This window comes from Poromitra crassiceps (genome assembly GCF_964638095.1).
Source record: "Poromitra crassiceps genome assembly, chromosome: 3".
Classification (NCBI taxonomy): Eukaryota; Metazoa; Chordata; class Actinopteri; order Beryciformes; family Melamphaidae; genus Poromitra; species Poromitra crassiceps.
Window position 1 is genome coordinate 33,953,010 of NC_139625.1, and position 13,650 is coordinate 33,966,659.

Here is a 13,650-nt window from a genome sequence, read left to right on the forward strand (position 1 = left end):
GAGGGGGGGGGCAGGCAAACAATTTAATTACGAGCCAGTAGCCCGGGGCATTTGGGACATGGTCTATACCCCTGGGTGTGACTGAGTGTAAGGGGGAGTGACATGAAAATTGGGCTCTGTGTGGCTATACACACACACACACACACAGGCACGCACGCACACCACACACACACACACAGGCACGCACTCACACATACACACCCACACGCACACACACACACACACCCACCCACACGCACACACACACACACACACAAACACACACACACACACACACACACACACGGCCATCAGAGAGCACAATGGCCGGCGCAGATGAGGAGCAGAAAGAAAACAAATGGCCCAGCCGCGTGTGGCTCTCGTACAGAGACATGCGACACTGCATACTTGTTAACGTACACACTCTACATTTGTGTACACATCTGTAATCATTTAATGTTTTGCTGTGTTCAAGTGTTTTATTGTGACACGGGTGTGTGAATGTAACTTAAAGGGAAACAATGCTGATTTATTTGTCCACATACTTAACTCAAATCAACTCTCAATACCGTCAAACTAAATGAATGTCTGTAAAACTGTTGATAGTTTTTTGGATATGGGTGAGATCAAAACATAAATCAGCATTGATTTTCCGAGAAATGTCCCTTTAAATAAATTTAACTGAATCACATAATTTGAGTAGCTTTGAGCCAGGAATTCTATTTCACTGTGAAAAACGTATAGGTGCATTAAAAGCTAACTTTGCCACTTTTCAACCAGTTCTCTGTCTATCCAAAAATAGCAACAGGATATAGTGTGATTTTTTTTTTTATCACTCTGTCGGTTGGTCGGTTGGTCCACGAAAAGTTCACCACCCTTTAGCGGGCACAGTACTGCGGTTTCACTCTGAAACGACCGTATCAGCACATGAATAGAATCACCAAACTTTTTTACTGAATCTAAATAGATGTTTCAATTCTCAGCCCTGATAGTCTACTTTGTGCTGCTTTATCTCTCTCAACACAGCACATTTACTTGAAATGACAAAAAATGAACAGTTCCAAATCAAAGTTTTACCACATGGGTCAAGGAATGTGGTCAAAACACGTCTGGACTTCATTTCATCTCTTGGGCAAAGCGTTGTTAGAAAAATCTTCAGGTAGGTACGTGCTAGTGGTTGTGGAGGCCTCGCCCCTGACGCGCCCAGCGCGATGATGTCATGTTTGGCTCGCCTCCCCCTCGCGCCTGGCTCACTAGAGTTACCATGAATTGGGCCTAAAAGTTCTGTGTCAAACCCCTCGCGGAAAGCCTGCCGGCGCAGGCTGTGTGCAGCTGCTCGGAAATGTGACTCGACGCAAATGACGCGAACAGCACAAGTAATACAATGTAGATGGGGAGATAACAGGAGAGAGTGAATGCTATTACCAAGTATATGCACTGTATTCTCTCCTTGGACTAACTTCTAGTCATTGAAATCCTAGTGAAATCACACAATTTTACTAATTTTGCCGGGAAATCTCTTGCAACCCCTCGTCAAGCTGACGTTGGAGTATACAGGACTACCTGTGGCCGCCGAGGCTCCAAGTAGAGGCGGACGCAGAAGTATATCAAAGGCTTTAGCCTTCAGAGCTGGATGTGATGTGAAACGTGCTTCCTCTTAGCATCCTTCTCCATCTTTGAGCATTTGGAGAGGAGATGGTGGGGAGGTGGAGGATTGGGAGTGTCTTTAAAAATCAAATGGGGGGCCAAGAAAACTCCTACTTATTGCTCCTCTCTGACAGTCCTGCGATGGGTTTAGCATAACAGGGCAGCACTGACTGCCAGAGGATTCTTCTAAAAGTTAGTTTATTTCACTTTCCTCCGATCATCTGATAGTTTCTTAACTGTCTCGATGCGGTAAAGCCCACTCATCTGGTCATCCAAGCGATTTGAAACAAAATGATTTACCAATGCTATCTGATTTAGCTGAATGTTCTGAACGTATGTACGTACCCACTGCAGGGAAGGGGACGAACCTCTGCACTAGAAGCCTGGTGGTTGGGCTGAACCGGCTGGCTTTCTGGATTAGCACATTCAGTCCAACCTGGAGAAATCACCAGACACATAGATAGATAGATAGATATATAGATAAAATAGATTAGACAGACAGACATCTCACCAGATCTTCCCCACACACATCTCACCAGCTACTGATTTTCCCTCCCTAACATTGGTGGGTATCTGTTGCTTCAAAACGTGTTGTGAAAGGCTGGTGACTAGAGCAGGGCTAATCAGCTGTGTAGAGCAGGGCTAATCTGCTGTATAGAGCAGATCTGCTGTGTAGAGCAGGGCTAATCTGCTGTGTAGAGCAGGGCTAATCTGCTGTGTAGAGCAGGGCTAATCTGCTGTGTAGAGCAGGGCTAATTTGCTGTGTAGAGCAGATCTGCTGTGTAGAGCAGGGCTAATCTGCTGTGTAGAGCAGGGCTAATCTGCTGTGTAGAGCAGAGCTAATCCACTGTGTAGAGCATGGCTAATCTGCTGTGTAGAGCAGGGCTAATCTGCTGTGTAGAGCAGATCTGCTGTGTAGAGCAGGGCTAATATGCGGTATAGAGCAGATCTGCTGTGTAGAGCAGGGCTAATCTGCTGTGTAGACCAGGGCTAATCTGCTGTGTAGACCAGAGCTAATCTGGTGTGTAGAGCAGGGCTAATCTGCTGTGTAGAGCAGGGCTAATCTGCTGTGTAGAGCCGGGCTAATATGATGTGTAGAGCAGATCTGCTGTGTAGAGCAGGGCTAATCTGCTGTGTAGAGCAGAGCTAATCTGCTGTCTAGAGCAGGGCTAATCTGCTGTGTAGACCAGAGCTAATCTGCTGTGTAGAGCAGGGCTAATCTGCTGTGTAGAGCAGATCTGCTGTGTAGAGCAGGGCTAATCAGCTGTGTAGAGCAGGGCTAATCTGCTGTGTAGAGCAGGGCTAATCTGCTGTGTAGAGCAGGGCTAATCTGCTGTGTAGAGCAGGCCTAATCTGCTGTGTAGAGCAGGCCTAGTCTGCTGTGTAGAGCAGGGCTAATCTGCTGTGTAGAGCAGAGCTAATCTGCTGTGTAGAGCAGGCCTAGTCTGCTGTGTAGAGCAGAGCTAATCTGCTGTGTAGAGCAGAGCTAATCTGCTGTGTAGAGCAGAGCTAATCTGCTGTGTAGAGCAGAGCTAATCTGCTGTGTAGAGCAGGGCTAATCTGCTGTGTAGAGCAGAGCTAATCTGCTGTGTAGAGCAGGCCTAATCTGCTGTGTAAGTGCAAATTTATTTTTGTCTGTCCATCTGTCTTTGTATATTTGTATGCCTCTTAATGTGTTATCATTTGCCCCGTGGTATCGAAGATCAAAGTTAGAAATTCTAGTAGTGTGACAACCCTACTGTACTGTAATGTATCTGTACCGCAGATACACACATACATTTGTATTACAAACACAACATGGGCTCTAACATTTCTGGTTCTGCGGTACAGATACATTAGTATTATGTAAATATGTAATGGGTGTGAAGCCTTGCAGTGTGCCCTACATACCTTTCATCACATAAACATGAATGCAGGTCCTATATCGTCTAATGAAACATGCTTTCAACACCGAAAAGCATGAAAAGAAAGTTGGGGCTATGCATAAACAATGAAACCATGTGACTCCTTCCCTGTATCTTAACACAGCAGGGATATAACACACCACCCCAGTCCAGCCTCTGGCTCAGCCTCTCCACGGCCAGGCAGGGGGTCGTCCCCAAAGCAGAGGTTTAATTGGAGACCCTCTCCAGACCCCTTCACCCCCCTTCCCCCCGTCATCCAACCCCGTCCCCAGACCCCCGTGATCTTCTGTGCCTGTTGCCGTTGAGCTGCACGCCTGAGGGCAGCAGCCGGATGGTCGCCCAGCGGGACCAGTAATTGGCTCGGTTTGAGCCCCGTGTCCGCACCAAGAGGTGTCTCAGGCAGGTGTGTGAGAGAGAGGTGTGTCAGGCAGGTGTGTGTGTGTGTGTGAGAGAGAGAGAGAGGTGTGTCAGGCAGGCAGGTGTGTGTGTGTGTGTGTGTGTGTGTGTGTGTGTGTGTGTGAGAGACACAGAAGCCACTTTCACACACAGAGCAATATTGCAGTTCAGATGGCCCGCAAAGCCGGCAGCCTCGCTACAGAAATTGCTTTCACACAGAGTCAAGCAGCACCGCCAGATTCCCGTCCTGGGGTGTGCTTTCAGGTGATATCCACCCCTCCCGGATTTAAATGAAGCGAGGGGAGGCATTTCCACCCAGCTCCTCCTAGCCTAAATGAATATTTTCATAGGTTAGTGTAGCCTAGGGTTAGGGTTATTCTTATCTTTTGGTTCCAGTTTTTTGTAAAGCAAATTATTCCCATGAAGTAGCCTAATTAGCGTCCGTTCTGAAAGCATATCAAACAGCTGCAGTCTGCATAACGTTCGTCGGGGGAATAGTATAGGCTATAAAATGCACATGACTACTATAACGTTAGTAGTTTTTGTAAGGGAACGCACAACTGGCTAGCTAGACAGATTGCCGTTCTGGAGCTGGTTTCCAGAGGGAATATCCTCAGACCAACTCGCCACAGACAGCTAAGCCTCTGAAGCTTATTATATCAGTTGAGTTTACCTACTAATGTCAAGTCAACATCGTTTGAGCATAAAGCCTAACCTACTTCCTCATAGTGTAGGCACGGAGCATTCCTCCTGGTGCCCCTGCAGTCATGATTGTATAGGCTACTTTTTTTTACTTTCACTTATGCCTTTCTTGCTGCATGAGGTGGTTTCCCCTGTATTTTTTTTTATGAATGAGCTGACCATTCGCACCTCTGTTCCGTGTTGCCGCTCCTACGCTTTCAGGTGGAGGCGGGTTGGAGGGTAATCCGGCGCTGTGACTAGGTCCACTGGTGGAACGAAAGGCGTAACACAATTATCCACCAACCCGCTTTCACAACTTTCACATCGGAGGCGCAGATCACATTCTCCGTGTATTTTACTGCTTTCAAGGCCGGTGTGAAAGTGGCTAGAGAGAGAGAGAGAGGTGTGTGTCAGGCAGGTGCGTGTGTGTGTGTGTGTGTGTGTGTGTGTGTGTGAGACAGAGAGAGGTGTGTCCGGCAGGTGTGTGTGTGTGTGTGTGAGAGAGAGAGAGAGAGAGAGAGAGAGAGAGGTGTGTCAGGCAGGTGTGTGTGTGTGTGTGTGTGTGTGTGAGAGAGAGAGAGAGAGAGAGAGAGAGAGAGAGGTGTGTCAGGCAGGTGTGTGTGTGTGTGTGTGTGTGTGTGTGTGTGTGTGTGTGTGTGAGAGAGAGAGAAAGAGAGAGGTGTCAGGCAGGTGTGTGTGTGTGTGTGTGTGTGTGTGTGTGTGTGTGTGTGTGTGTGTGTGTGAGAGAGTTAGAGGTGTGGCAGGCAGGTGTGTGTGTGTGTGTGTGTGTGTGTGTGTGTGTGTGTGTGTGTGTGTGAGAGAGAGAGAGAGGGAGAGGTGTCTCAGGCAGGTGTGTGTGTGTGTGTGAGAGAGAGAGAGAGAGAGAGAGAGAGAGGGAGAGGTGTCTCAGGCAGGTGTGTATGTGAGAGAGAGGTGTGTTAGGCAGGTGTGTGTGTGTGTGTGTGTGTGAGAGAGAGAGAGAGAGAGAGAGAGAGAGAGAGAGAGAGAGAGAGAGAGAGAGAGAGAGAGAGAGAGAGAGAGAGAGAGAGAGAGAGAGAGAGAGACACACCTCTCGTGTCAGGCAGGTGTGTGTGAGACACAGAAGCCGTTTTCCCACATGCGCTTTGTACCGCTAAATGACCGGAACGTGGTCTAATGCCTGCATGTGGGAAAGTCGTCGTGCCGGTATAAGCGCGACCCCGTCATCGCGGAGATTTCACCAGTTTCGAGCCAGTCAGAAGAGCGGTATGCGCGATAGCGGACTCAAGTGTAGAACGGGTCCAGTCATTTCCCGCGACACTCTCATGGGCGAGGTGTACACACGTTGCTTAATGTTCCAGCGGGCATAATCTAATCATTCGCGCACATTAAAGCAAACTGGCGAAATGATCTTGTGATAATAATGTGTGGGCGTGCTGATTTTCCCCTCTCTCCTCTCTGCTGCCTGCTCGCTCTCTGTGGCCACAGTCCTCCTCCTCCTTCAGTCACAGGCACAGCCCGACAGGGACACAGACGAAGCAAATGCACAAAGCAAAATGTGGAAGTATTTTGCTTACGTTGCCGACAGCGAAGGCAAGCCCGGACACATCAAACGAAGCCAGTCTGTAAAAAGTGCTTCAACGCGACGCAGGTGAACGGATAAACAAGCAAACTTATTTCACCATTCGGAGTTTTGCCGACACGTCACTCCCCACCCGCTCTGTAGTGCCGCCCCGCCCCAAAACATACAGGCAAATTCGCTGATAGATTCCCACATGCGCGAACCGAAGTGTGAAGGGAAATGTCCGATATTGACTTACAGGTAATTTTCCGGTATGCATGTGGGAAAACGGCTAGAGAGAGAGGTGTGTCAGGCAGGTGTGTGTGTGTGTGTGTGTGTGTGTGTGTGTGTGTGTGAGAGAGTTAGAGGTGTGTCAGGCAGGTGTGTGTGTATGTGTGTGTGTGTGTGTGTGTGTGTGTGTTTGTGTGTGTGTGAGAGAGAATGAGATAGGTGTGTCAGGCAGGTACATGTGTGTGTGTGAGAGAGAGAGTGTTTGTGTGTTATACTATTTTGACATTACGACTGGCTTTGAGTCTTTGATGCCAAAAAGATTGACGATTGGGTTCAATCGATGCTGATACCGATATTTTTTTAACTGAAGCTGCCAGTAGCTGATATTTTATGCCAATATTCAACATTTTGACCATTTTATTGCCATCAAATCTAAAAGGAATCACTGCTGGGGGGGGGGGGGGGGGCTCCTCTTGCATACTGTCTTTAAATGAAGAATTAATATACAAAATACAGTTTTTATGATATCCAGTATTTAGTCAAAAGTCCAATATCAGGTCTATATATTGGTCTAAAACTAGTTTAAAAATCAGCTGATTAGGGGTGTCACGATACACTAATTTCACGATACGATACGATACACGATATTGGGTTCACGATAACGATACGATACGATATTTTAACAATATTCTTTTTAACAAAAGTAAATAATTTTTATGTATTTATTTATCATTTATTTAACCATGTGAGTCCCGTTGAAATCGAAACCTCTTTTCAAGGGAGCCCTGGGAAAATACTGGAAAAATAGTCTTTCATTTGAAATACACAAAATACAAAACAAATGCTGTTTTTGGAAATTGTTATTATAATAACTATAAAACAACATGAAAGATAATGCTTCTCTTGCAATAGAATGTGTCACACTGTCACAAAATAAATGTTTGTTGCATGGTGAAAGAAAAATAAAGTATACAATCTATTTCTTAAATAACTCATGCTCAATGGTCCCTAAACTTATGTAATCTTATGTACCCCTTGAGCTGTTTTGCCATGCCAGTAGTAGTCTACCCCCTCACTCATGCGTGTTGATTCTGCTAAATTTGTTCTATTATTATTCAGGAGCAACAATTTTTTTTTTTTTTTTACGATATCATTTTTTTCTGACGATACGCATATCGTGACGTTTCGATATCGCGATATATCGTGCCACGAAATATCGTGACACCCCTACAGCTGATACAATGGATCAATAGGTGGTTCAAAGTTTCTTATTTGATGACATTGACATTTGATGACACTATTCAATCACCTCACTGAGTCAGAGCAGATAGATTAAGAGAACTCACGGCGATGGAGACTGCACTGGTCACTGCTCCGAGGTAACCCTGGACAAATGTGGACGCTGCAGCCGGCTGTGGCAACAAAAGCAACAGATACATGATGGAAACACACGAGTTCATGCATTTCAGCCAGAAACAATTATTTCTACAGTTGATCGCTGTCTAAATCCAGTACCTTGGAGGCGTTGCGGTTACAGTAGTTCACACAGGCGTTGTGACTCTGGTTTAACCACTGTTAAAAAGAGGCGGGAAAAGAACCATGTTATATACTGCAGTGAGTGTATGTTTATGTATTGTGTACAAGTTTGAATACAATTGTGTTTAAAAAAAAGTATACTGCAGTGGTTCTCAAAGTGGGGTCCAAGGACCCCCAGGGGGTCCTTGGACCCCCTGGGGGTCCAAGGACCCCCAGGGGGTCCTTGAGGGGGTTCCAGGGGGCCCCAGCAATAAGGGGGATTGTTTTCACTATAATACCATCCATAAGTAACACAATGACAGAATGTATGACTATTTTGGTCATGGGTTTCATACACTTTCTGTAATAAAACAGCTGAGCAAGAGCAGTGTGCGGGATTCTTCTTCTTCAAGAGTCAACTGTAATAAAACATCTAAAAGACAAAATCTTATTCGGCTTTCAATTCAGGTTGAGCTGGACTCCTGAAAACTCTTATAATCCTTTGTATTGTGTGTGTTGTATGTGGTATTGTGTTGTATACTATGGTATGTTTGTATGTATGTGCTGCATTGCATTTGTGTTTGCCTTTTATTGACCTGTACAGCACTTTGGTCAACTTCGGTTGTTTTTAAATGTGCTTTATAAACAAACTTAGAGTTGAGTAGAGTTGAGTAGTTTGTTTATGGTAATTCAATTAATTACTCAACACTTGAATGTGGTAATGATTTATTGATGTTAAAATGCTATAGGTAGCACTTTTAAAATTGTTATTCAGCACTGCACAGCAATATATCATACAAGGAAATGCAAAACAACAAGGGATTTTAATTATACGCACATCATCAAACAAGGGGAAAAAAGTCCAGGTAAAATGATTATATTTGTGAATGAGTTGAATATCGTATAATATAGTTGGGAAATGTCTGTATAGAAATAGAAGGTTTTGTACCTGCCAGAAGATAGTTGACACCAAGGTTTGATTTGGGAGAAGGAGGCCAACCACCTACAAAAGAAAAAAAACGTGAAACTAACAATTAGAGAATCAAAACAGTTACTTATGGTAAAATAACAGTACAGCAACATATCAAAACAGTAATGATTAAGGAAATGTCAAAATATCTGGAACAAGGCAACTCTTCTTTATTTTTTTATTTTATTTTTTAGGCTGGCCCAAAGTGTTAACACAATCCGCCATGTTTTCAGCCTGAAAACAGGCTCTCTGCCAAACTGCTGCTGCTAAGACAAAACATGTCATCGTTCCATTATTAACTCTTTTTAAAGTATTTTATTCAAGAACCTTTGCATTGATCCGCATTTTGAAGTCATTTGGAATTCATAATTATGCATGATTCTAGATAGCTTTGTGTTCTTTGTATTTATATTGTCAAAGTAGTCTTACCACTGGTGTGCCAAACGGGATAAAACCTGTTAAGAGACAGAGGCAATCATGTATCATGGTTTTGATCTCCAAGAAGCCAATTAGACTTTTTTATATTTGAGATCATATATGATCATACATTGTTGAGAATCCTCAGCTGGCCCAAAATGTTCTCTCTTGATTGTAGTTCTGTAATATTTTAGCGTTATTTTTGTTTCATTTTTCTCTATCTTCCTCTTAATTATGCAGACCCATATGAAGACTTATCAATTAAGGAAAGATGGAGGCTGCTTAACTAATGTGTCACTGTGTGAAAGATTACAGACACGTTTAAATCTGCAGTGTGCTTCATAGGGTGGAAAAAATTATGGAAACACTAGATGAAGACTTTATGTGTCAGCTGTAAATGACACATCTGCCAATCACAATTGTATATGTCACTTATCAAAGGGACATGAGGCACCTAAATAATAGAATTCCAAACAGGCCAAATCACTACTAGAATTACAGGTGCGTTGGACACAAAACTTGCTAAATTATTTGATGTAGCAAGGGGAACTGTTAGATGTAAATACATTAAATCCATATTTCAATGATTTTGCATGTGAATTTGAAAATACCAGAGAAGTGACCTATCACAACGTTCATAGAAACATTTGAGTTTTGATTGACAGGTGTGACTGAACAGTAGGACTCTACGGTGGCCAGTGTTATAGTCAAGTCACTATATCTCGGGTTTGAGTCGACTCCGAGTCCAAGTCCCCATTACCTGAGTCCCAGTCTAACTCTGAGTCCAGAGTCTGATCATGAGCGTGAATCCACATGTAGGTGGAACACATGTGCCTGCCCTTGCACAAAATAGAACAATGTCACGGTATTAATGTAGCTATCAATATCTCATGCCAAATCATTAAGGGCTATTGCAAAAAACAAAAACGTCTTTATCAATTAAGTCCCACGTACTCGTCTCCAACTTCCGAGTCCGAATGTCTGAATCCTGAGTCCAATTCCAAGTCATCAGTGCTTAAGTCGAGTCACGAGTCCTGAAAGTGAGGCCAGAACTCTGATTTGAGTCCTGGACTCGAGTACTACAACACTGGCAGTTGTATCACTTCTATGTGTCCAGCACATCTGGAGGTCCTAACATGTTAATTCCTGCTCTCTCTCTCTCTCTCAGCTCAAAGCGGCCTTGCAAAAAGGTGTTTTGAGACCGGACCAAAATACTCCCGTTAGTTCCGAGGCCCAACAGGCCGACCTCTCTGTCACGGTGGGAGAGAGGTTTTAATCAGCACCCAGCTGAGCGTGACCTTTTCCAGGCCTGAGACAACCTGAAGAGCCCCGCGGAGCCGTGACACGGTGACACGTAACAACCCCAACCCGTCCACACCGTCACACCAAGCCACTGTACCTGACATGCGAAAGGGCATGAGGACCTTCTCGCCCGTGTCGGGGTGGATGATGGCCTGCAATAAGAGTGCAGTGATTAGAATCAGACTAATGAGTAGAGAAGGGTTTGTCAAACCAGGGGGTGAGTTTTGCTCTGAGGTTGAAAATTGAAAGAAACTTTTTGCTGTTATTGGACTAGCTAAAAACTAGCTAATATCAATGATAGGGGTGTAACGGTTCACAAAATTCATGTGTGGTATGTTTTTGATACATCAAAAAAGTAGAAATTCCAGATACATTTTCTTGATTTTTTTTTTTTACTTATTTTTTTATTATTATTTTCAGTCTATAAAAAAAATCTATTTCAGACAATGTTTTTAACACTTTTCCCCCCCATCAACTCAGTTTTAGTTGACCGTGATATCATTGTAGAAAACTCACACACTGTCCAGCAGTGAAAGATTAATTTGGTTTGCAATGCATATTGAACATAAAGCCTCGTACCTAAGCGTTTCGGTACGAATATGCGTATTTTGTTACACCCCTAATCAATGAAAATACTGTGATACGATGCAATGTGCAATATTGGCTTTATCAATCAATATTTGCAACTGAAAACCCTTCAAAACAGGATGTCAAAATACTGTAGTTAAAAGTTTTATTTAGACCTGCAATAAGCACCAGTTTTGACTGTGTTATAGAGGTGTTTATTCCATTCTGAGGTAATTATTGAGGTTGTAGTTGTGGTGTTTAGCATTTATCCTGTTAAGTTTGTCCGTGTCGGTGAGTTTTGACCTGTGACCGCTGTTACTCTGCTAATGCTGTTAGCTATGTTTGGCATATGTTGTCATGATTCTCGAGACTGTTTCCAGGCTATTATTTGTATTTTTTGGGTGACCAATGCACCTGTACTTCATACGCTGACTATCAGGCCTCTTTTGAACTCTCCTACTGTAGTTGCTTTGAACACTCATTCATTCATACATAATTGGCATTCAACTTAATAGGACTGTCCTGCATTTCTGCCTTTGTAACTGTGATTTAACTACTTCAAATGTCTCTTTTCATGTGGTATTTTTCCTTTATTTTGCCCACTCTCCTGGATGTTGGAGGCATAAACAAAGTGTAGTTGAAGTGTGTCAGTTTGTGTCGGCCAATTCAGCGACAGCTTACCGCAGCCAGCACAGATCATAAAGATCATGATCGCAGGGTTGTTTGTGTGTGTGTGTGTGTGTGTGTGAGTGAGAGAGAGAGAGAGAGAGAGAGAGAGAGAGAGAGAGAGAGAGAGAGAGAGAAAGTGAATGACAGAACAGAACAGAGAAGATAGATGATAGAGAATGATACAGCATCTTACCTGCTTTATTTTCTGAGCTTGCCAAAGCTGTAGAGTTGGATTAAAAAACAGCTTTAATGAGATAATAAGACAAATTCCTCATTTGTAACATGTTTACTTACCGTGGCCATTAATAATAATAATATATAATTAAGAATAAACTTTCTGCTACCTTTAATTTCTTAGCATTGGACATTCAGTGAAATATTTCTAACATGTCAGCTGACAGCCGTGAGTATAACTGGTTATCTGGGAATTTAGCTTATGCTGCACAAATACATTATAAGTTGCTCTGGATGTAAAGTGTCAAAATGCCTAAGAGTGGTGGTCTAAAGGTTAGAGAAGCGATCTTGTGACCAGAAGGTCGTCGGTTCAATCCCCAGGGACCGGCAGGATAAATCTAGGTGGGGAAAGTGAAAAGGCAGCACTTGCCCCTCCCTCACTGAGGTGCCCTTGAGCAAGGCCCTTAACCCCAACTGCTCCAGTGGAGCTGCTCAGTGGCTAGCAGATCAGACTGTGGTTGTACTGGTTAGCTTCCAGGTGTGAATGTGAAAAGGGCGCTCCTGAAAGAGAGCATTGCTCTCAGTGAGACTCCCCCTGGATAATTACAGGTTAAAAAAAGGCCTAAAAAGTGTGACAAAACTTAAAAGTATAATATAAATGTTCAGTTTGGAGAAGAGACATTTGGCAGTGTTTTTAGGTAGTTGCCCATAGTAACCGTCACTTTTATGACCCTTGATGCCGTCACACACACCTGGTTTCCCTACATATCCCCCTCCCCCTCCCCCTTTTTCTCTGACCAATCAACACAGGACCCTGAACACACCGCAGTGTCTTTTTCAAAAACAACACAGCTATACAAAGCAAGACACATTTGACCATTTACAAAATTCATGAAAGACGATTCGACGGTGATCATTTTCATATCCACCAGAATGACTCACTTAATCAATCCTAATTGAGTGTGCTGACTCAAGACGAACACGTTGAATATTTGCATCCTTACCTGAGCATCAGTCACCTCTGGAGAGAGAGTTCCTCGTTTGAAATGATCGAGAAGCGCCACACACTCTTGAAGGCGTTTCTGATTTGACAAAATGAATAAAGTCAATAAAATGTTAAAGTCAATAAGAACCATTTTCCCTGGATAACCTTGAACACTACTCAGCTTAGAGATGGGTTTTCTCCCCTCTGAACTCAGAGACACATGGCTCAATGTGTGATAATTGCATTTCTCTCAAACTTACATGCTGATTTTCAGTTGACAAATGAGTTTCCTAAAAGGTAATGAGCATAGCTCTATGGTGTGATCATTGGCTAATGCTGTGCACAATGCCAGGTCATATGGCCCAATTTACTCTAATTAGGCTGCCATCTGTGGGTGTGTGTCTGTGTGTCATGTGACTGTGCATGTGATATCTTCATATGTGTGTGTGTGTGTGTGTGTGTGTGTGTGTGTGTGTGTGTGTGTGTGTGTGTGTGTGTGTGTGAGTTAATGTACGTGTGTAAATTGTGCACTTTCATCATTAAGGGGCAAGTTGAGGCTATGCCCGGCCCGGCAGGGGGCAGGGTGTGTGTGTGTGTGTGTATGTGTGTGTGCTGTGCAGGAGGAGTGGGATGTCCACACCTCTTCACATCCCAGGAGTCGCTGCTGCTATTA

At 43.8% G+C, this 13,650-nt stretch overlaps 1 protein-coding gene across 1 annotated transcript in view; it reads right to left on the reverse strand.

The window, feature by feature from the left end:
• Positions 1 to 13,650, reverse strand: part of sfxn5a (sideroflexin 5a) — a 30,706-nt gene that overhangs the window by 10,558 nt on the left and 6,498 nt on the right. Inside the window, exons 3-10 of the mRNA XM_083633612.1 lie at positions 12,997 to 13,074; positions 12,012 to 12,038; positions 10,680 to 10,734; positions 9,293 to 9,318; positions 8,843 to 8,896; positions 7,894 to 7,950; positions 7,725 to 7,790; positions 1,972 to 2,062 (exon numbers count right to left, since the gene is read on the reverse strand). Of these exons, the coding sequence (XP_083489738.1) occupies positions 1,972 to 2,062; positions 7,725 to 7,790; positions 7,894 to 7,950; positions 8,843 to 8,896; positions 9,293 to 9,318; positions 10,680 to 10,734; positions 12,012 to 12,038; positions 12,997 to 13,074 (454 nt within the window). The remainder of the gene's footprint in view (positions 1 to 1,971; positions 2,063 to 7,724; positions 7,791 to 7,893; positions 7,951 to 8,842; positions 8,897 to 9,292; positions 9,319 to 10,679; positions 10,735 to 12,011; positions 12,039 to 12,996; positions 13,075 to 13,650) is intronic.